Raw genomic sequence first — 21,716 nt, 5'->3', positions numbered from 1 at the left:
TTTTCCCCTCCCCTCCACCTTTTGTTTGGGTTGTCTCACTAGACATCCCAGTACCACTGAATCTCCCTCCTGCAACGTGCTCACTCTAGCCTCAAGAGGTCCCAGAAGTCACCTTTTATTTTTTGCTTTTTCATAGTGGTAGTCTTAAACAGATACTTTATTGAAGTATTTAGAAAAGTGTAACTATAAAAGGAGAGGGTTGAGCCCCTCACACCCCCTGGCAAACTACAGAGGCAGTAAAAAATTGTATACAGTTTTCTTACACATATTCTCACACATTCTCTGAAGACCCTAAGAAGAAAAGCAAAATAAGGCTTCAGTGGTGATAAGCATTAGAAAAGGAGATAGGGTAGGTAGAGAAAATAGTGCTTATTTCCAGAATTTCCCACTTCTGGTCCTCTGCTCCAACAGCTCTCACCTCCTGGCACAGGGTTAGTAGCCAGGAGGAGTATATAATACAGTGTCAAAGAAAGGGTGGATGCCTGGGTGGAAATGTGTGGTGTGTATGTTTGTGTGGCTTAGGAAGGCATAGTCAGGGTTGTGATCCAAGACATGGAGAGGTAGAGGGAAATATTTTTCTGTGGTAATGAGGCCAAAGGATGGATGTGGAAAGGGGTTGAGAAGGTGATTCTGAAGAGTAGATGGTTCCATTTCACCTTCTATGGGGCGATATGGACATGGACACGGTGCCAGGCGTTGCTGAGCACTCCTCGCAGGTTCCAGATTGGGGCCACCGTGTCTGGCTGCACGTTGTAGCTGTCATCTACAGCCTTACAAACAATGTTCAATTCCGTTTTCCCGGGTGGTACAGGGGCTTGCAGCTGCCATAGCCGCCAGGCCCAGGCCTTTCGGGGGCGCTGTTCCTCTCCATCCAACTCAGCCACCTGCCAGGTTAGACCCCCATCCAGAGACACATCCACCCTGACTACAGCTCTTCCTCCACCACTCCATGCATAGCCCTTCACAGTCACCTCCCCTGACTCTATTGTCTCCCCATCTTTGGGCTGTGTGATGGCTGACTGGACAGGAAGTTCCTGAATAGATGGAGCCGAGTCAAAATCTACAGTGTCCCAGTCCACAGACGGAGAGAAGCCTTTGTAATCTCGCCGCTGCCAGTGGCTGTAACTTTCCTCTGGTTCCACACTCACTTTGCCCAGCCATTTAACATGGCGGGCACCCACCACACCAGGAACCACCACCCGCACAGGGAAGCCATGGTCACGAGGCAGAGGCTGCCCATTCATCTCATATGCCAGCAGGACCTCAGCTTCAGGGTCCATGGCCCGAGCCAGAGGAATGGATGCTCCATAGGCAGTCCCTGTGGGGTCTGAGTCCAGTCCCTCAAAGCAGACATGGGCCTCAGTTTCAGAGAGTTGGTGACCAGCCTGGGCTAACACATCACAGAGCCGTGCCCCAGCCCAGCGTGCAGTGCTAATAGCCCCTGCATTCCACCCTAGACCGCTTACTTCTTTGAACTGAGTCATCTCAGAGCGCCGGTTACCAGCACACTGCAGAGTGACAGTGACCTCGTGTTTGGGGAACTGGTACAAGTCATCCAGGGATAGGGAGAGGGACTGACCCCCAGGTGGCCCTACTACATACAGGTGGTAGGTGTCTGGGTCCAGGTTAGGTACAGGCAGATGATTCCGGGTGAAGAAGATAGGGTTGGGTGTAATGTAGTTTTCTGTCAGCAGCTCAAGAGGGGGCTCTGCATTAAAGGGGCGCTGGCTGTTGATCTTCAGAGCTGGGTGACGTACAGGATCATCAGCGTAAGGGTCAGAGGTCTTCAAGGTGGAGGGTTCCTTGTCTTCGGGGCTCAGCTCCCCAATCTTGTACTGAGCCAGTATCTCACGCACGTGGGGCTGGTTGTGAACAGCATAGAGAGCCCAGAAGGGCTCTAGAGGACCCCCGGCTGCTAGCATCAGCTTTGATTGCCCCCCTGGGTGTAGGTCCACAAATTCTGTGACATCAAAAACCTCAGAGCCCAAAGTCACCCAGATCCCAGTCTCAGGGCTGCTGTGGGATCTCACTTCCTCCCTCGTGTATATGTGTGGTGGCTCCTGAGCAGCCTGCAGTCAGGGCAGGGGTGAAGCAAAAGGGAACAGAATATTAAGAAGAAATCACTCTAGCTCACTCTAACCCAATCCACAAAATGTGGCCACTGGGAAATGGAGGTAATGGGTTCCATCTCTACTGCACACGAAGACAGTGTCCATGGGCTCTGTGGTAAATAAAGTCTGGGTTGCCTGGGGAGTTCACTAGGCCCCCTTTGTTCTGACAATAAAGTCGCTTCCTTCCCTACTTACCCTGCACCGATGGTCATGATAGGCCAACACTGCACCGAGGCCTAGCAGGGTTCCCATGACTCTCCAACCCCTGGTGCTGGAGTTACCACCAGAGAAGGTGAGGCTGGGGTGCTGGGGCTGAAACGAATCATCTGTAGAGCAGGCCTGAATGCAGAACCTTGAGGGGGTTGACTTGAGTCTGGAAGAGAGAGAGGTCTTAGTGGCACACTCTCCTGATTTTAAGAAAGGGCCGAGGAAGGCCCAGGGTGTACCTCTCCCTGGTTGGCAATTGGTTCCTTCAGTTGGGACTTAGTTTCTCCCAGGATGGGTGGGACAAGTGGGATGTGGCTTTCCCTTTCCTCCCTGGCTACTACCTCAACAATCTTATCTGGCAGATAAGATAACAGTCATAAAGGTAGGGAGGGGTGGGTGTGGGGTTGGGAGATATGAGATTGGAAACAAGTCCTAGAAATGGATGGCCTACCTGCAGGCCTGTCGAAGCCCTGGGACTACAGCTCTGTGCAGCAGCAGTAGCATTGTGGCAGACCTAGGATAGGAGGAAGATTCCAGGATCAAGATAGGGAGTCCTGGGAGGTGATGATTGAGGGAATGGGAGGAAGACACAGAGATCAGCAAGGAACTCTGGACAAATGGGGAAAACTTTTCAGTGGCAATGAGGTCAAAGGACGGAAGTGGGGGTCCAAATGGGCCTTAGAGAAAATCTGGAGCACTTCGGAGACAGACTATGCTGACAAGATGGAAAGGAATGGGAGACGGTGTCTAAGTGGAAAGAGTCTCCTAGAATCACCTGTCTCCCATCCTCCACTCTCTACTTTGCCCACTACAGAGAACAATGTCTGGGGGCCAAAAGTCTATTGTCCAGTTTGCCAGTTTATTTTTTCTGAAGTCAGCAGAGGACAACTAAGGGGCAGACTACTTAAACAGGGACAAAAAAGGTAAAAAAGGTAGTGGCAGCCTAATGGGGTAAAGAAGCCTGGATTCTGAAGTTAAACTGCCTTGCATTTGTGAAACCAGCCCTACCATTAACCAGCCTTGTTCCTGGGCAAGATACCAAACCTCTCTGAACTTGTGTCCTCATCTATGAAATGACATCTACGTAGCAGAGCTGCCGTGATGAGCAAACAAGTAATAACCCTGTCACTGAAGGCCTTTCCCTGTCGTCCCTCCACCCACCCTAAAAAAATAAAAATTGAACCCTGCTGGGAACTGGACCCCAACCCGGAGTTCCCACCCTTACCTTTCTATGCCATTCCAATGAGCTCAGCAATTGAGAAGTTAATGGCCAGGGTGTCAGGGGATGGGCTAGAGAAGGAAGAAGGTAATTTTCCTGCTCTGGCCTGCCTGCAGCAGTTTCTTCTTCACAGCACTGAGCAGATCACTGACCCCAGGAGGGCCAAAGTGGGGAGGGGTACGAGTCAGAATTGCTGATGAGATGCTAAAAGATGGGGGCGGGCAGAGAGACTGTGAGGGAGCTAGGCGTTGGAATAGAGTCTGCATTTTACTCCTGTACCTTGGGACCCTCACTTCCTTCCACCTACCCTCAATCCCAGCAACCCATTAGAACAAAACTGGAGCGGTGCAAATAGGACTGACCTGCAGGTGATCAGTCCAGTGTTCCAGGTTGGGAGAAATAGCCTTCAAAACACAATGTCACCGCCCTGTGCAGGTGGTAGCCAGTCACTTCCCAGGGGGCACTTTAGTTAGAATATGGATATATCCAGCACCAGGGCACAAGCACCCGGTCCCATGTTACTGCCCAGCAGCTGGCCGGAGTGTCTTACAGCAACACCCCGTGGCCCCAGGAGCACCCCGCTAGCGGGAGTGGAGGCGGGTACTGGCAGTTCTGTTGTCCGTGGTATTCGGAGCGCTCTGGGTGCCAAGACCCCCGCCCGGGTTACTAGCCCTGCCTCCTCCTTTTCCTTCTCTCGGCCCAAGCCTCCTTACCCGTTCGGCGGCAGTCCACACGGTGGCTGTTTTACCCGCCCGGCCCAGCAGCTGCCGGCGAAGGGGCGGGGGCAGCGCCGTGACGTTGAGTCGGAGTAAAGGACCACTCTCGCCCCTCGGCTCACCCCTCCGCAATTGGCGGGCTGCAGGCCACCTCCCAGCTGCTGTGCCCGCCTCCCGGAGGCTGATGCTGGCGGGGCGCCCCCTGGGCTCCGAGCTAGGAGCGATGTTTTTGTCTCCACCTCCCGCTAGAGGACGAATGGGACCCTCACGACGTCCGGAACCCAGGCAGTGGAAGGTGACAAAGACTCCAATGGTTGGGCCAAGAGATGCCTCCGCCCCGGCAGAGACACAAGGTGCTTTCACTAGAGACCTCGGGATCCAGCTGGCTTTTCTCCCGGTGGTGAGCTCGGCCTCTACCCTGTTTTTGACAAACGTCTGTGTTGCAATTACAACAGCCCTGTTTGTCTTTTAGAGAAAACAGGATCAAGCGCTCGAGTCTCTTATATCCAGGAATAAGGGCAGAAATGAGGCCTAAATAAGTGGCTCAAAGACTTCGAGATTCCTTGGACTAGTTGAAGTTTCCCTCAAATTATAGAACCAACATTCAATAGCCATCTTTTTTATTTTGCTTAGTTGCCATTTAATAAAATAAATGACATTTTCAACATTCAAAAGTAGGAAGATTATAATTGCTCATAATCTTAGAATAAAGAACACTAATAGAAATTGTTTGCAAATTACCCTTTTATCTTTTGGTGCGGAGAATTTGTCATTAGCTAGCTGCAAACGTATCCCACACTGCCCTCTAGAGACTAGAAGGTTGAATTACAACCTTAGTTTAAGTGACGGCCTTATTTAATTTTGGAAGATCACTTCCGCTCCCTTTCTGCTCTCAGCTGAACTTGAGCTTTTACTACGAATCAAGGAGCTGTGTGGGGAGTACTAAGAGATATACACAAAGGGGAACCGACAGTGAAAAGGTGATTTTGGAAAAAGTTTTTGGAAAATGATTCCCAACTCAACTGTATATAAACTAATCATCAAAGAGGCCTGATGCCCAACCTCTCCCACCAGTCTTAAGAAACAGGGCTCAGCCCAAGTACACAAAGAAGTCAGTTAGGGACTGTCTGAAGCCATGGATGAGACTTCTGCCTAATAACAGTGTCACCTTATAAAAAGCCACACACATGCTTTATATAATTGACCTTTTAAACCTCAACTTTTTTTTTCATTTTACGTAAGAAACGGAGGCAAAGAGCGGCTAAGTAACTTGATCAAAGCCACAGTTGGTAAGCTGGCAGAGATGGAACAGAATACTTGACTCTGTCTTTCCTATCCTTCAGATTCTTTGGAATTTAAAACTCCCTCTGCAACCATACCTAATCTTTTCTCTGTATCAATATCCCCCACCCACTTCCACTTAGATTGTGATGGACTGAAGGGCTTCAAGTATGATAGGAAACAAGAGCAGAATTTCCTGTTGAAATTTTCCTATTGGGTTAGAAACTACATGATCAATCAAAAACATTCAGTGATTAAAAAAAAAAAAGTTCTTTAGGTCACGGACCCCGAGATACTAATTAAGGCTGTGGACCCTCTCCCTAGAAAGCTGCACATAAATCTTTGAGCAATACTTCAAAGCATTTACAAATATCACCTCTCCCTCCAATTTCATCAGTTGTCTGCCAGAGGTCTATAGACCACCACCCTCTCTCATATATTCATTCTGTATAGATGGCCTAAATAAACAAACTAGGGTCAGATTTGATGAGGTCTCTAGTGGCCTGGGAATAGGAGCTATTAAACAGCAATAAATGGGCTATTTCCAAATTGGGTTACCTCACTATCCAAGAAAAGATTAGCGGGAATATGGTGGTACCAAGACACAAGGGAGGGTGTTTCTGATTCAATAAACATCATTATTATTATTGGGTGTCCTTCCTTCCAAATTTCTAGTATCAGATGGAGAAATAGGAAAAAATAAATAAAAAGAAGCAACACTCCAGTACACTTTTTTTTCTCCTTTTTTACTTACATTAAATACATCGGTAAATCAGCAGTCGCATTCTGTTACCACGATTGTTATGTTGGGAGAGGGAGAAAGGGGGGAAAAGGCAAATGCTTTCTCAGAAAAAAAAAAAAAAAGCCTCCCCGCTTAAAAAAAAAGATCAGAAGAAAAAAAATGAAGAGCTGGGAAATAAAAACTAAGATTCCCCCAAGCCCAATAGAGCTCAAAGGAAAGCAGAAGAGCTGGAAGTAGATGGAAGGCAGCAGATAGGCCCAGAAGCTAGGCCAATCCTGTTCCTAAGAGGGGGCGGGGAGGGAAGAAGAAGCCTGGAGAAATGGTTTCCCAGCCCCAAGGCAACGAAACATCTTTACTCCTGCTCCACAAGGAAAGCTGTGCAGACAAAGAACTTCATTTCTAAGAGGCTTAAGAGAGCCATCCTAGTTCTTCCACTTGTAGGGATGCACTGAGTGCTTTTGGTGCTAGTGGGCGCTAGAAAGGGGAAAATGTTTGTGTGTTTCAGGGCCACGGGAACTAAGGCTGCCCCTGGAAAAGGAAGGGAATTGAGGCCTAAGTGGAAGAACCTAAGCTGGGTCCTCCAGAAGCTCAGCTTCTTGGATTTCTCAGCTGCTCTGGGACAGGAGGCAGTCTGGAAGCCGAAAGGGCAGAAAGGTTCCAATCCTGGGTCACTATGGCCTCTCCTTACTTCCCCCAATATTCCCAAAACTCTGGGCTAGAACGAGAAGGAGTTGAAAGTTCCCTCTTGCCTTGATGGCTTCTTCCCAAAGCCATCCTAAAATTCCTGATGAGGGATGTCAAGAGGCTAGAGATTTAAAAGGACAACTATCCTCTGGGATGTGAGACACCATGAGGGACTTTCAGTGCCAGTCATTCCCTGTCCACAGGAACAGGTGTTAAGATATGAGGGAGCCACATGTAGGCCTCTATGGTACTACCCCCTAGTGGTGTGTGGATTAAACCACTGGTTGTATGGGGGGTGGGGATATCATGGAGGAACCAAACTGAAGATACTAACAAAGAAGAAAAGAAATAGGGAGATGGGGGACAGAACAGACTGTACAGTGGGAATAAAGATCATATCTATTTACAGGGAAGTAGAAAAGACATGGTAATTGGTGGATCAAATTGAATGGGAACCCTGGGAAAGGACAGAAAATGCCTCCCTTTTGCCTGACTCCTCTTCACTCCCATACCATGGCCTACGCTGTCCTGAGACTCCTCTTCAGTTGCTCAGTGATTCCCCAGGAAAGGCAAACCTATACCCAAGAGCTAGGATGGTAAGAATACAGGTGAGGTAAGAATCAGAGTTGGAGGAAGGTAGCAGTGGAGACTGGGCTTGAGTAGCTGCCACCAGTACTGTTCTCTACAGCCCCTCCCCAAACCTCACATACACCTCAGATTCCATTTAACTAAAAGGAGTTGAGGGCAGGTAAATCAATCAAAACCCCCATAAAACAAATATCACAACTGAACTACCATCAATTAAAGTGCAAACTGCAGGGGGATACAGTGGCTGGGGCTGAGGCCATCTGAAGGCCAGAGAGGGAAAAAAATGCATATGTAAAGGTCAGAGGATGGGTATCAGAAACTGGTCCCTCCTCCATTTAGATCACAGCAGAGCCAAAGATGCAGGCAACCAGTGAAGATTCTTTGGAGGACTCTAGGGTCCAGAATCTCCCCCGCTATGGGGGAGAAGCTACCTAAGAGGCTGCGTGAGGGGAAAGGAGGCCTTGGAAGAATGCCAGAGCCACAGATGACACTATGTCTCCACCTCCTCCTCCCAGTTAGCTAACAACATGACTCCAGCCTGGTGCCCGAGAACTTGCCTTCCCATTCTCGCCTCCACCTAGAAACACCCTCCATAAGACCAACTCACGGATACTGCAGTGTTTTCAAATATGAGAAACTCCAACCAAATAAAAACAAAAAGGAAATGTTTCCTTACTCCCTCCTGCTCCGCACCTTACTTTCCCCCAGGGCCCTTAATGTGACTGAAGTAGAAAACTCCTTCAGTTCCTGGATTCACCACTTTCTCCATCCTGGGGAGAGGAGGAAAAAGGGATCAAGAACAGAGATTGACCAAAAGCAGAAGGGGAAGGGGCAGGAGACAAAAAATGTTTTCTGAAAAAATGGGGAGGAGGAGGAGGAAAGATAAGTAGGTCACTGTCTTGCACCTATAATACAAAGTGAAGAAAGTTTGTTTTGGAAGGTTAAGTCCTGGGGGATCTGACCCCCAAGCCCCAGAGTAGGGGTAGGAGGCCAGTGGCAACAGCTGCCTGGTGTTGGTTGCTGAAGCGTTAAAAAGTGCCATGACGGAGCTGTCAGGAGGCAGCCCTTGGAGCCAGGGCTCAGTGTGCTGTTACCATAGGGGCTGTGTGCTGAGGGGTGGGGATGGAGGTTATTTCTTAGCTCTCGTGCTAGCTCCGTGCTTGTTTGCTGCTAGCCACCCCCTCAGTTGCTACAACACTGGCTCTTGTTCTGCTGGGACTGCTCATGGAGATCCACACCACGGCTTCGGCCTGCTGCACCCCCCAGATTCTGGGGTTCACTCTTTGGCAACTTCTTAGCTAGAGATAAAAACAGAAGGGAACAAAGCATGGTCGATTTTACTGATACTCCCAAAAAGACTACTGGGTGGGGGAGAAGTAGGGGAACGAGGGAAAGGGGATGTTCTGCAGGGGGGGCGGGTTCACTGTAAACTACACTGAAGATGAGGGGTCTTAAGCTGCAGTGGTAGGACAGAGGGTCACAATGGAAAGTTAAGATGCTGCTCTGACCTTACCTATTGCCAGGAAGAGATCATTCACGTTCATAGCTGTCTTGGCTGAAGTCTCCATAAACAATAAGCTGTTGTCATCTGCATACGCCTGGGCCTCCTGAAAGGGGTGGGGTGGACTGGTGCTCAGAATGCAGGGCAGGAACAAGTACTGCCTTTCCACTCCCATGTAGCACCAGAGCTAGCCAATATCCTAGGTTCCCTCCCTTAACTGCCCCTCTGAGCCAGCCGGCCCTGAACCCATATTTTGGTGATGACTCCCTCAAGGATAACCCAGGGTCTAGCCCACTTAATCCCACAAACAGAGGTCAGGAATCTTAATTATGGGGAAGAAGGTAAGCTGGTTGGGGGTTTTCAAGTTCTGACACTTGAATAGTCCCTTACCTCAAATTCAATTGCTCCCTCCTTCCTGTTTTCACATTGGTACCCCCACAGCTGGTACTCCCACAGCTGGTACCGGTACTTCCCTACCCCTCTGCTCTGGAATTGTCTTCTGACTCCTCTAAAATCTCCTGGCTGGCATTAGGGTCACAGTTTTGCTGTATTTAACATGGTGCAGAACTGGGGAATGAGATGATGAATGTCCTCAGATGACGTTTTCAGAGAGGGCAGGTTTGGAAAAGAGAGGTCCTAAGCACAGAGGGAGAGTGTTAGAGAGGGACTCAACGGCCATCTTACTTCATACTCCACCATGCGCTTGTTGGCCAGGTCAGCTTTGTTCCCCGCCAGGGCAATAACGATGCTAGGACTGGCCTGTCGTTGTAGTTCCTTCACCCATGTCTTTGCTCGGGCGAAGGTCTCCTAGGAAAACACGAGGATGAGAATGGATGGGCTGGAATGACTGCCGATCCAGGCTCATCACCTTCAAAAACCAGTCTTAAAACTCACCTCTTCTAAGCAGCCTTCACTCACTGAAACCACCTGTGTCTGACAATTCATTACCTATGTCTTCTCAGCACTTGGAAGCACAATTTGTATTCTTATTTTGCTATTTTAAGAACCAGTTTTCTTTCCCCCACCTAATTTAATTCCTATAAATAAAAGCAAGGACAATCTTCTCAGCCCACTTACCTGATTAGTAATGTCATAAACCACAATTGCAGCTTGGGCACCTCTGTAGTACATGGGGGCCAAGCTATGGTACCGCTCCTGCCCAGCTGTGTCCCAGATCTCAAACTTGACTGTTGTGTCATCTAGACAAACAGACTGGGTGAGGAAGGCCGCTATGAATGAGAGAATGGAGGAGAAGTTGTTGTTAAGTGGGAGGATGAATGAGAAGATCCCACCATCCCCTCCTCAAAATATCTCCACTCTCAGTCCAAGACCGGTCACCACCCAGGCTATTCACCTATAGGAAAGGCTTAGCATTCTCCTCCAGGTCCTGGAACCAGAATTAAGGCTGCTCTTGGCTAAGTCCTTCCTGTCAGAAGTCTCTCTAGCTAAGGAATGGGGGCACGTCATAAATCCTGAGGGACAGAAAGAAGAACTGGCACTTATACCAGAGTCATCCCTCTTCCAACCAAAACAGAGGAGTAAGATGATGACAGAGATCATAAGTTTCAGATAAAAGTCACATCAAGAACTGATTAGAAGATTTTAAAGCCTGATGTGAGGTCCCACAATTATCAATATTATTTGGCTGTTACTTTTTCATATCTTCTTCTGTTGGTCCAAGAACACATTTCCAAGGTGACTAATAAAAGTGGGGAAGAAAGACATGGGAATTCTCAAAAGATCCTTTATTGAATTAGCACCCTATTTTGGGGTAGTGGCAGGGAGAAGGTAGCAAAGGTGGAAAAGGCAGATGTCCTTTATCTTTTGTATTTAGTTCCAGCCTCTATTTTACCAGATATGTGCATCAGGATCATTTAAAGAGCTTTTCCAAACATACATTTCTATACCATCACCAACCTCACCCTACCCCCAATACTAATCAGTAGATTGAGGGTAGGATCCAAGCATGCATGGGATGAAAATGGTCTCCAGGTGATTCTAATGTACATCTCTGATTATGAGTCACTGTCCCAAACCAACCTTGCTCAAGATGACACTCAACTGAACTTCACTGGTATAAAGACGAGAGTAGGAAGAGGAAAACAGACTGTGATAGATAATTAGTGGTTTTCTTGGTACACAAAAGCCAACCTTTCTAACCTTCTAGGAAGTAAGAGGATGAACATATACCTGCTTTCTGGCATTATGGCAATTTTTTTGTTTCACAAAGGATTTCCATTTCAGGGAGCTAAGAGGGCCAGTTCCACAATCAGGTCCCTATATCTCCCTTCAAAGCCTCTTCTCTCCCTGAAGTACTCACCTCCAATGGTGCTCTCCTGGTACTCATGGAACTGCCCTTTGACAAAACGTAATACCAGGCTAGACTTTCCCACTGCAGATTCACCCAGCAGGACCAATTTGAATTGGCATATTTTGCTGGCCTGGGGCTGCCCGTTGGGCCTGGCTGTGCTTCTGCTAGTCATGGCTAGATTATCAGAGTGGGAAAGGGTGAAGGGAGGGGGATGCCACAAAGCGGCGAAGGGGGGAGGGGGGAGGGGAGGGGACTTCCAGGCTTCAACAGTCCTGCAAGAGAAAAAGTGGGCAAAATTAAACACAGGGCCATTATAGCTGCAATCATTTTTTAAAGAAAGGATAGAATCTCTTCATTTCTTTGCTCCCATAAGGACTTAACTCTTATAATCACCCATCATTAAAAGGTTATACCTAGACAGCAGACACTCAGTGGTAAGAATGGGAAACAGTAAAATAAGAACTGCATCTAAAATAGAGTTTGCTGAAATGGAGACTAAAAATCGTGTGAGAGAAGTTTTTAACCTCCCATTCATTCCTGACCGGGTCTTCAAAGAAAGGCAAAGTGATCAACTTTTTAGTTAGCCTGAAAAACACCCATATCTACCCAGAAGGACACTAGATCCCTGCTAACTCCTTGGTGTCCTGATACTGATCTTTTTTCACTCTCCTCTTTTTTCTAGCTTTCAAAATGAGAGATTTACTCTAGGGGTGTCAGACAAGTCACCCCTCCTGAGTGGAGGGTAGCTTTCATTCATACATGACCATTCTTCTCGACATTTCTGAAAATCTAACCAAAGTCTAATTACCAAAAAATGTGTCCTTTCTCACTTCTGGTCAAAAGTAAGTACAGAAACACAACCAAGAGCCCACGTTCAGTATGAAAATCTAATCAAGGTCCAATTACCAAAAAAAAATCTATCTTTTCCCATTTCTGGTCAAAGGTTAGTATAGAAACACAACCAAGAGAACACATTCAGTATTAATTCTTCACTTTGCTTCTGCCACCTCTCCGAACCTGAAACTCTGAGTCAGTAAGTTTGACTTGCTCTCAACCTGCAGCTGTCCTCCCGGTGCCTAGGGATTAGACTACCCTCCACACTAAAAGGGCCCAACAGTTGTAGCCCTCCAAATTACAGGCAGAGAAAGAAGGTACCTTCTCAATACATGCAAAAGTCTCTAGAGGATGGTATAGGGGCTAAGTCTTCAAGCTATAAATATTTGATGAAAGAATAGAACTAATCACCTTCTCTACCTTCCAAGTGGCTAGGACAGGTGGTGGTGGAGGAGGAGACAGAGAAAAGTTGGGACTCTGAGTGTCCCATCATCCAAACCTGAACACATATCATCTTGACTCTGAGGGGAAATGAACTATGAGATTCAAAGAAATGTCAGCATGATCAGAGCATGAAAAACCTCTCTAAAACCTAAGCGATGCTTGGTTTGTACTTTGCTTGTTCAAGTGACTCTTTCCCTGCTCTAGGGTTAATTCTATTGACTCTACAAACATACTCTGACATATAGGGGGAAACATTTTTGTCACTATAGCAAGTTGCTTTGGAGTCAAATCAGGGTTAAAAATCTCTGCAATCCTAAGTGAAGACAAGACAGAAAATAAAAGATAGAAAAACCATACAGGAGGCAATGCAGAGGAACACAGGTTGTGGAGTCCAATTCACTGGATTTATTTTATAGTTCTGCTTACTAGCTGTGAAACTTGGGACAAGTTACTAAATCTATCTGTGTATTTACTCCCACATCTGTAAAATGGGTTAATAGCCTTATGAGCATCTACTTCATAAGGTTGGTGTGAGGATTAAGTGAGATAATATATACAAAGAACCTAAATATTTGACAAAAAGTGCTCAATGATTATTAAGCTACTAATCATTATGAATATAATAACATCAAGAAAATTTCTCTGCCTGAGCCTTACCTTCTGCATTTATAAAATGGAAAAAAAACCTACCTCATAAAGTAGCCATGAGGATTAAGTGAAAGATATATTTAGCATAGTGCTAATAAATAATAAGGTAGGTATGTCATTTAGAGGCCCTGATTCACAGAAAAGATCAATTTAATATATTAAATATCTCAATATTAGTCGTGATCAATATATTTCTAAAAGCAGCCATGATATGAGATAGAGCGAAAAAAAAAAAACAAGAAAAAAAAGTGTAAAGAGGAAGTTAACAGAGGAATGAGACAGAAGTGAGAACTCAGAAAAGTCCCAAAGTAGACTAATTAAGACAGAGGAATGTAAGAAATTACTCTGATCCTACTGGGTATTTTGTAGTCTCCTAGGTCAGTGAGTTCTAAGAATCTAGATATACATGTGCCACTTTGTGAAGTTTTCACTAGTCTATGATAAAATGATTAAAAGAAAAATGACATAGCAAGTTTTTCATAAAGCTAAATTCATTCAATTAAAAAATATCCTTTCTAAGATTTCTAACTTCTTACTTTCTCAGCATCAATTTTCTTTCAGAGGTAAATATATATTTATTGCATGGATAAACCTCTAAGACCTATTGTTAACGTTTAAAATAAATTGGAGAACAAAACACATGGTTGATCCTATTTCTATAAAACAAAACAAAATCCTACAGAGAAAAAAGTATGGAAAGATATAGACTCATCTGTTAACAGTGGTTACCTCCCTCTGAGGAGAGTGGTATGTGAAGGATTCAGATTTTTTTCATTCTACATAATCCTTTTCTAACAGGAAATATATATTTTTAGTTTCCTATATAGTTTTTTTTTTAGTGCTTTTACAAAATAGTGTTGATAGGCTTTCTAAATAACCTTATGTGGAAAAATAAAAACGCCAAAATTTAAATAATTGGTCTATTAAATCCAAAATCCTGGGAACTAGTATTGCAAGAGTCAGTATTAACTCACTTCTTAACCACTAGTCTCAGTTCTTTAGCTCTTTCATTCTCAAACCTTTAATGCACTGTTTCTCCAATTGTGGCTGTAAGCCAACAGTGACCCTGAAATCACTTGGTGGATCATGATCAGTATTATTAAAAAAAAAAAAAGAAAAAAAGAAAAAAAGTCAAATGTATTGTAAATAATAAGCATAAGAATCATTTTGCGAAAATGTTTCACTTGTGGGTAGATGTACACACAATGAATTATGAAGTAAAAAAAAAATTTTTTTTAAATGCCACGACCAAAAAAAGTTTAGAAAACAGTGCTCTGGATTAGGAATTTGGTATTAACAGATACACACTATTATCTATAAGACAGATAAACAACAAGGACATACAGAAACAGTGCTTTGGAGATGCCTGACACTGCAAGATGGGTTAACAGGAAGGCCAGTCTCTGGCCAGCCTATAGGCTATAGTTACTACTAAAGCACTTCTAGATGAAATTAAGATGAGGGCTGAATATAGCTCTCCAGGGGTCAGAGGTTCTCCAACTCTGCTACTAAAGTTAGGGAGCAATTATGAAAATGGGAAGTCAAAGCCAACAGAGGCAGTCTCACACAATGGTAAGGGCTTTGCAATCAGGCAAGCCTGAGTTTTATTCTCTGCTTTGCAATGAACCCATTGGGATCTCAGACCATTCACTCCCTTTGCCTTTCTGAGCCTTAGTTTCCTTATCTGTGAGGATGTGGGGGTGGGGTGGGGAGGATAATAGGTGAAAGCAGCAAAAGGCAGAATTTGAATTCAATTCCAAAGTTCTGGGTACATTTAAGATATCTGTTTCTCTTAGGGTTTGGCTTCTCAGAATCTGTGAGGATGAATTATTTTTTTAAAACATTTATGTAGTACTTCATATACATTATTTCATAGGAAAAGAAGATAGGCCATCATAACTCTACACTCTGAAACAGATAACATAATAGGAAAAAAACCCTACAAATAAGTTGATAAAGTTTCCTTTAGGTGCCATACATATTCTCTACTCTTAAGAAACAACAGGGAAAGTTACTAGATTCTTCGACTTACTCCCTCACATTTTTATCTACCAAAGCACGTGATTCAAGGGGCAGAACACTAAGCCTTAATGTTACTGCTCTACAATATATGAGTGTTAGAATGGACTGAATTCTCATGGGCAGACACATCATGCTAGGCCTGGGAAAACAGTAGGAAATTGGAGAAGTGTGAAGACAGGAAACAGTCAGACACTCGGGTTGCAAAGCCCTTGGTCATTAACCCTCACAGATTTTAAGTCAAGCCAGAGCCCATCGGCAATCAGCAAACTTTCTTGAATTGTCAGATTAGTAACTACTGGATTAGAGGAGACTACCTCTACCCCAAAGTTTTAACTCAAGGATATGTCCTATCTTCTCTGTTCACAGTAATTGATGGGTTGCCATCTCTGTGCCTTATCTTTAATCCCAACATGTTTATAGGGGTATTATGTTTCTTAGGCAATAGCTGGACTCTCAAAAGTTCAGGGGTACAGAAATGGAATAATACATGTAAGACTCAACTGATTTCTACTCTGGTGGTGATTTTTTTTTGCTAAGAGCTGACAGTGGGCAAACGACCCATCCAAAGGCAAAAATAAACCACAGCCAACCAGTCATGTAGTGTGATGATTATTACCTTCAAACTGGAGGCAAAAAAAGGAGAAGGAGGTTTCTCTTCATTTTTTGGGGTGGGGTGCTAATTACGTTTATTTACTTTTTAATTAAATTTTTTTTAAATGGAGGTACTGGGGATTGAACTCAGGACCTCATGCATGCTAAGCATGTGCTATACCACTGAGTTTTACCCTCCTCCCCAAGGAAGTTTTTCTTTCTTCAACACTTTCAGTTCAGAAGAGAAGAAATCAGACTTAACTTTCCACAAGAATGGCTTATCAAATGACCATTAACTAGGGAGGATCAAGGCTCGACCATGGCATCAGCCCACTGGGAAAGGGGGATGTGGAAGATGAGGGGTAAGCTCTTTAGTGTGGGCAGCTCTCCCAGCAGCACAGGAAAATATGAATAGGATAAGTTCCTCAGCCTGCCAATCCCAGGTAGGGCAAAACTCCATTCCTCAGGTCCCTTTCTACTTGGTAGCTTTGGGTCACTTTGCCAACTAAGTATGAAGCCTCTAGAAATCTGTCATCTATCAATAGAGACTGAGTTCCAGGTACAGAGCCACTAGAGTCTAGCCCACTCCCAAATGTCAGCCCTGTAAGTTCAGTTTGCCAGATAAGAGGCAGTCTAGAGGTCATCTGGTCCAGTCTCTGTATTTTATGGTGAGGAAACTGGGGCAAATCAATCAACCTACCAGGTGTTACCATACAGCGAGCTACCCCACAACCGCTTAGCAAATCTCCTAGCTAGCCAGTACTCCTAGTCAGGAACTCTGGCTCCTGTTGTACCACCACACCTCGTAAGGAAGCAGGAGGTGCTAAACTCTGAACTGAAATCCAAAGGCACCAGGAGAGGAACAAGAGCTTAGACTGGATAAAGTTTCTGCCTCTATTCAGTTTAGATAAGCACTTCCTTTGGGAACTAAAAACAAGTTAGGAAGGCCCAGGCCTTCCCTGGGAACTGGGATCCAGCCCTTTATTTTTCTGACAGAAGGACTCACTCATTACTATGCATCTCTAGAAGGTCTTGACCAACCCCTGCCAGGACAGTTGAAATAGAAGCAATTCAGTGGAAGGCGTCAGGAAAGCAGTGGTAATTTCCGCACAATTCAGTGTGCCTTGTGATTAATGTGAGATTTACTGAGTAGGGAAGATAGAGCAGAAGCCAGTAAGTACCTTAAACTCTTCAACTTTGTTTAGACCCCAAATTACCAAAATCTTAAACTGAGTTCCACTACTTGGCTCAGCTTTCATTGTGTTCATCCAATGTTAACCAGGGAGTCACTGGCTTAAATGAGAGTCCTTCCACTTCACCCACTTACATTTCTTCCTTGTAGTTACCCAAGAGGCAAAAAGCATACCTATCTCTTATTAGCATGGTACTACAAACTCCCTGTTATTGACCTAGGAAAGACTGGAATGCCCTTCCCCACTCTGACTGCCTAGCAAACTCCTAAGATACCTTCTAAAGCCACGCTCAAATGCCACATTCTCTGTGAAATTCCATGACTACTCTCTCACTCCAGCAGGATTCATCACTGCTTCTTCTGGGATCCTAGAGTATTAAGACTATTTCGGCTGCAGCATTCATTACATTATATGAGCTAATTGTGTTTGTCTTCTCTGCTAAACTATGATATTCTCACTAAGTGTGACTATTTTTTAAGTCATCTTGAATCTCCAGAGCAGAGCACAATACCTGGTCCCTAGTAGGTGTTCATTAAATGCTCCCTAAATTAATTAAGGCCAAAGCAATCTTGCTTCCTTCCTCCATCTACTCCTTCCCTTCTGTGCCGTCTGGATAGATTCTTACTCAGTTCCATTTGGGAATGTTTTTAATAGGCCTCAGAGAACCAATTCTCCCTCTTGCCTCTCTGTGATCTCCCCTGGATGGAGGGCCCTCTTGGGACCCAGGCCACAAGGTACTGTTGCAACTCACATGGGCTAACTGCTTTTCCTGTCACCCGTTACTATGCCTCAGATGGCCTAATCACACTAAATATGTTGCCCTTCCACCCTAACACTGAAGCAACAGTGGCTAAAAAAGTTCTCTGAATTTTCAGTTATGTGAAGTGTGCAAAAAACATTGGGTCATTATCTCTATTAATTTCTGAACTTGAGAAACACAAGTTAAAAAAAAATCATACCACCACAGACCTAGAGGACACTGAAAAGGTACCCACTGCCCCTCAGTAAACTACAACCTGGCCCAGAAATCTGCACACACTTTGCTCACCTGGGTAGCTCCTTATTCAGCTCAGTTACTGTGCAGTCAAGGGCTAAATCTTTTCTAAAACACTCTTGGGAAGTGGGATTGTATTATGTAGGGTTTTAAGGTATCCTTCCTCCTAGAAGGCTGTTGCATTTCCTTATTTTAAATTCACTGTCTTACACTTTGGTTACTTTCTAATCTGAAATGCTTTAGGATTAGGGAGCAGGCTGTACACTTGCTTCTTCTACACTATGCCCCCTAAGTCAAATTCATATCAATGCACACAAACAAGCAAACTATCAAAGAGCAATCCTTGCTCCTGGGCAAACTAAGAGTTGGATGATATGAGGTATGACTTCAAGGGCAATGGGAAAGCCCTCTTCTCCAAAAGTATTTTTGTAACTCCAGATCTATGTTTGAAATTCTATATTGATAATTCTACTCCTTAGCTCCATGTTAAGAAGCAAAAAACCTTGGAATGATTAATACTTTAAGTGACTATTTGTTATTTATAACTTAACATGGAGCAATTCCAGATCATTTCTTGAAGGTAGACTTTGACTATGAGGAAGGTGGAAAAGACAAAAAGAACAAGAAAGGGACAGGATACCATTAGGATGTAGGAAGCCTAGTGAGCATTAAAAAAAAAAACCCTCCCCGCCCCCCCACGCATCTGCACAATCTTCTCTAGGACTGGTTTTGCAGGAGAGAAAATAAAAGCTCCTGGGGGGACAACAATCAAGGTTTCTGGGGGTACTGTACAAAGGCTGGGCACATTAAAGGGCTTCTATAGCCAGTAAGGACAAATTCAGTTAATAAGGTGGTGTATAAAGCGTCCCAGCTGTGCTGAGATTTAGAGGAAAATCAATTTCATATCTAGAGAAATTTGGAGCCTTCATGTATCACTACAGAAAGATACAGGGGCCCCTAAGGAGACCCATCATCTTCTTTTAGGATAGTGAAGGGACAGTCACATAATCTGAACATGCAGAGACCATGAACCAGAAGATAGAAGTCTCAAATTCTTCACTTTAGCAGAGATGCCAATAATTCTCCCAAACAGAATAATTCACGTTAATGTTTCTTTCCTGCCCATAAAAGAGAAGTAGGCCATCTATTGGCTATTTCCTAGGATACCCATGCACAAGGGGGTGTATGTAAGGATGTACAGGATAACCCAGAGTACAGCTCTCTGCTTGTCTTTGATAAAAGCAAGACAAAATGAACTGTGAAAAGGAGCACAATGAATAACAGAGTATCATCTCAGAAGGGAAAACTGGAAAGAATGAGAAATCAGTTTGGTGGAAAACATGAAAACAGAATTGCCTTTGGTGGCACATCCCCCAAAGCAAAGCAAGATTGGTCTGATGTGCTGTCTCTTATCTCTGACCTTTCTGGATGAAATGAGTGAGGTATATGTGGGAGGATTTACACTTTTTACACTTCTGTAAAACTTGAATATTTAAAAATATATACATATTACTTTTCTAATTAAAAAGAAATGTAGTTATAAACTACGGTAGTATAAAAGGGAAAAAGGAGGAAGTATAACAAGGGAAAATCCAATAAGCTCCAATCTATGGGGGGACTAAGGAGGTCAGTAGGCCATTAAACATAAATAGGAGGGGACTCCTGTGTCTTAGTAATCCATCTTTTCTCTACTCACCATCTTCCCTAAGTGCCTCTCTGACCCAACCTTCTAATAGCTCAGAAACCTGGGCTCCTGAAGAAGTAGATAAAGAACAGTTGTGATGCCAACCTTCTGGAATGGAATTTCTCACTTGTCCCCAAATCCCTTCCTCAGTGATATCACCTCATATTTCCAAGCTTGGTCCTACCTAACCACTACCTGCCTGGGAAATATCCAAGTCTAAGGGACATAAAAGTTTCACCAACTATGGTCACAAGATCTCTGGATAGCTGGGGATCCCTAAGCCCATTTCTAGTGCAGAAAATGAATCACTGATTCCCCACTTCTAGGTCAGAGATATGGCATCCAATATAGACCACATTATTAAGCTGGAAAGAAACCAACAAACATCCCCCAAATCCAACTTTTTAGCTTTTTCACAGGTCATGAAACAGTAGGTAAGAAGTAACAGACACTGCAGCCAAGACCAGCTTGAGGGCAAGGGAAAGTGTTAGGGGCTGAATTTGGAACAGCCAATAGTTACAGAAAAAAATTACTTTTGTCTTGTTGGCTACCCTGGGAATACCAAAAAACTTAAAACTGCCACATCTCCACACTAGTGGGAACAAAAGAGTTACTACTCCCAAGGGTACTTCCAGCCCACCCTTCAGCATTCCCAGAAACTCCCTAAACTGATACAAGGCCCTACTTCCATTGCTCCAGCTCCCTGAGTCTTCTAGATTAGGAAAGCTTTCTTCCCTTGTCTCAGTTCTCCCTCCCTGAACCTAAACCCTTCTCGGCTCAACTCTGGGGCACCCTAGTAATTTTTATAATAGTCGCTTTTCCTGAAAAGAATTTCTCTCACCCAGCTAAGAGCTCTTCTCTGGCCCTTCCAATGAGACATCTCGAGAGAGCTCCTCCGGGGCCGGGCGCCGGACTTGACCCCTCCTCACCTCCCGGCGAATGGGCTTACCTCACCCGCCGCCCCGTCCCTTTCCCCCAGCTCCTCCCTCTCCCGCGCCGCTCAGTGAGGCCTGCCCCTGCCCGCACACGAGCCCCGGGCCTCCCGCGCCGACCCAAGCCCGGCCGCCAACACCACCCGGCCGCCTCCCGGACTCACCAACTTCGGGCTCCCAGCCCGCCCGGCCCCCTCCTCAGCGCCCTCATTAGGCCTGCGGGGGCCCGGCCCCCTTCTCCCCTCTCCAGTGGGCCATTCTAACCCTTCACTGAGGCCCAGACCCGCCTCTGCCCTCAGGCCAGGGCGCTCTCTTCTCCCGGGCGCCTCCGCCCCTGCCCTTGAGGGCTCCATCAGCCCGGTACCTGGGGCTCCGTTCCCCCGTCGGGCCCAAGCCTGTGTCGAACAGACAAACAGCTGCAGCTCAACCAAACCTTCCTGCCCCTCCTCCTCCTCCTCCTCGCCCTGGGGCGGGGGCCCCAGCCAATAGCACGACTACCCGCCTACCGTCAAGGGTGGGCTCTGTGCGCACTAACCCGCCAATCCTCTGGAGAAAGGCGGGTCCTTTTAGAGGCTGTCACCAACGAGTACGAGCAAAGGACTGGACTGGCGGGATCCTGGACCAATACAGAGAGAGAAACCTTGAAGACGGACCAGGTGAAGAGCCACTAAAGAGCGAGCTTCCCGAGGTGGGGGCGGTGCCCTGTAGAAGGCGTATACACCAACCAATAAATTCTCGACACCCTCATGACCCCGCCTTTTGACTCATAAACATCTAATCAGGTGAGCGACGGAGGCGGGTCAATGTGAAACTTTAACCAGTACTGAGAAAATTCGGTACTTGAATGGCAGGCAAGGCGGGGTCGAAAAGCCTTAGGAAGGCCGCTACTGACCTTCGCCCCTCCCCCCGGATTTGGCGGGGGTTGCCTCCGGTGCCCCGCCCTCTATGACAAATTCGTGGGCGTGAAGGGAAATACCTCTCCTAGGGACCCGGAGCCTGGGAATTTAAGTACTC

General features: G+C 45.6%; 2 protein-coding genes across 10 annotated transcripts; both read right to left on the bottom strand.

The window, feature by feature from the left end:
• Positions 1-99: 99 nt before the first annotated feature.
• Positions 100-4,543, bottom strand: LOC102540129 (sulfite oxidase, mitochondrial). Of its 9 annotated transcripts, none has more exons than XM_072972461.1 (6): positions 4,251-4,543; positions 3,900-4,000; positions 3,544-3,741; positions 2,770-2,832; positions 2,307-2,484; positions 100-2,069 (listed from the first exon to the last, which is right to left on the bottom strand). In XM_072972461.1, exons 4-6 carry the CDS (start codon positions 2,820-2,822, stop codon positions 660-662), a joined length of 1,641 nt encoding a protein of 546 aa, XP_072828562.1. In that variant the 5' UTR covers positions 2,823-2,832; positions 3,544-3,741; positions 3,900-4,000; positions 4,251-4,543; the 3' UTR covers positions 100-659. The 9 variants fall into 9 exon arrangements, with proteins under 9 accessions (XP_072828562.1, XP_072828565.1, XP_072828564.1 ...); XM_072972464.1 differs by having other exon boundaries at positions 3,544-3,608; XM_072972463.1 differs by having other exon boundaries at positions 3,900-3,964.
• Positions 4,544-6,259: 1,716 nt separating this feature from the next.
• On the bottom strand, positions 6,260-21,163 carry LOC140685314 (ras-related protein Rab-5B). Its single transcript, XM_072972488.1, has 6 exons — positions 21,067-21,163; positions 11,370-11,632; positions 10,127-10,278; positions 9,734-9,856; positions 9,062-9,155; positions 6,260-8,846 (listed from the first exon to the last, which is right to left on the bottom strand). The coding sequence occupies exons 2-6, from the start codon at positions 11,530-11,532 to the stop codon at positions 8,731-8,733; spliced, it is 648 nt and encodes a 215-aa protein (XP_072828589.1). The 5' UTR covers positions 11,533-11,632; positions 21,067-21,163; the 3' UTR covers positions 6,260-8,730.
• Between the last annotated feature and the right edge of the window lie 553 nt (positions 21,164-21,716).

Source organism: Vicugna pacos, chromosome 12 (assembly GCF_048564905.1).
Source record: "Vicugna pacos chromosome 12, VicPac4, whole genome shotgun sequence".
Taxonomy (NCBI): Eukaryota; Metazoa; Chordata; class Mammalia; order Artiodactyla; family Camelidae; genus Vicugna; species Vicugna pacos.
Note: the sequence above shows the minus strand (reverse complement) of the source record. Positions and strands in the feature narration are given on the sequence as shown.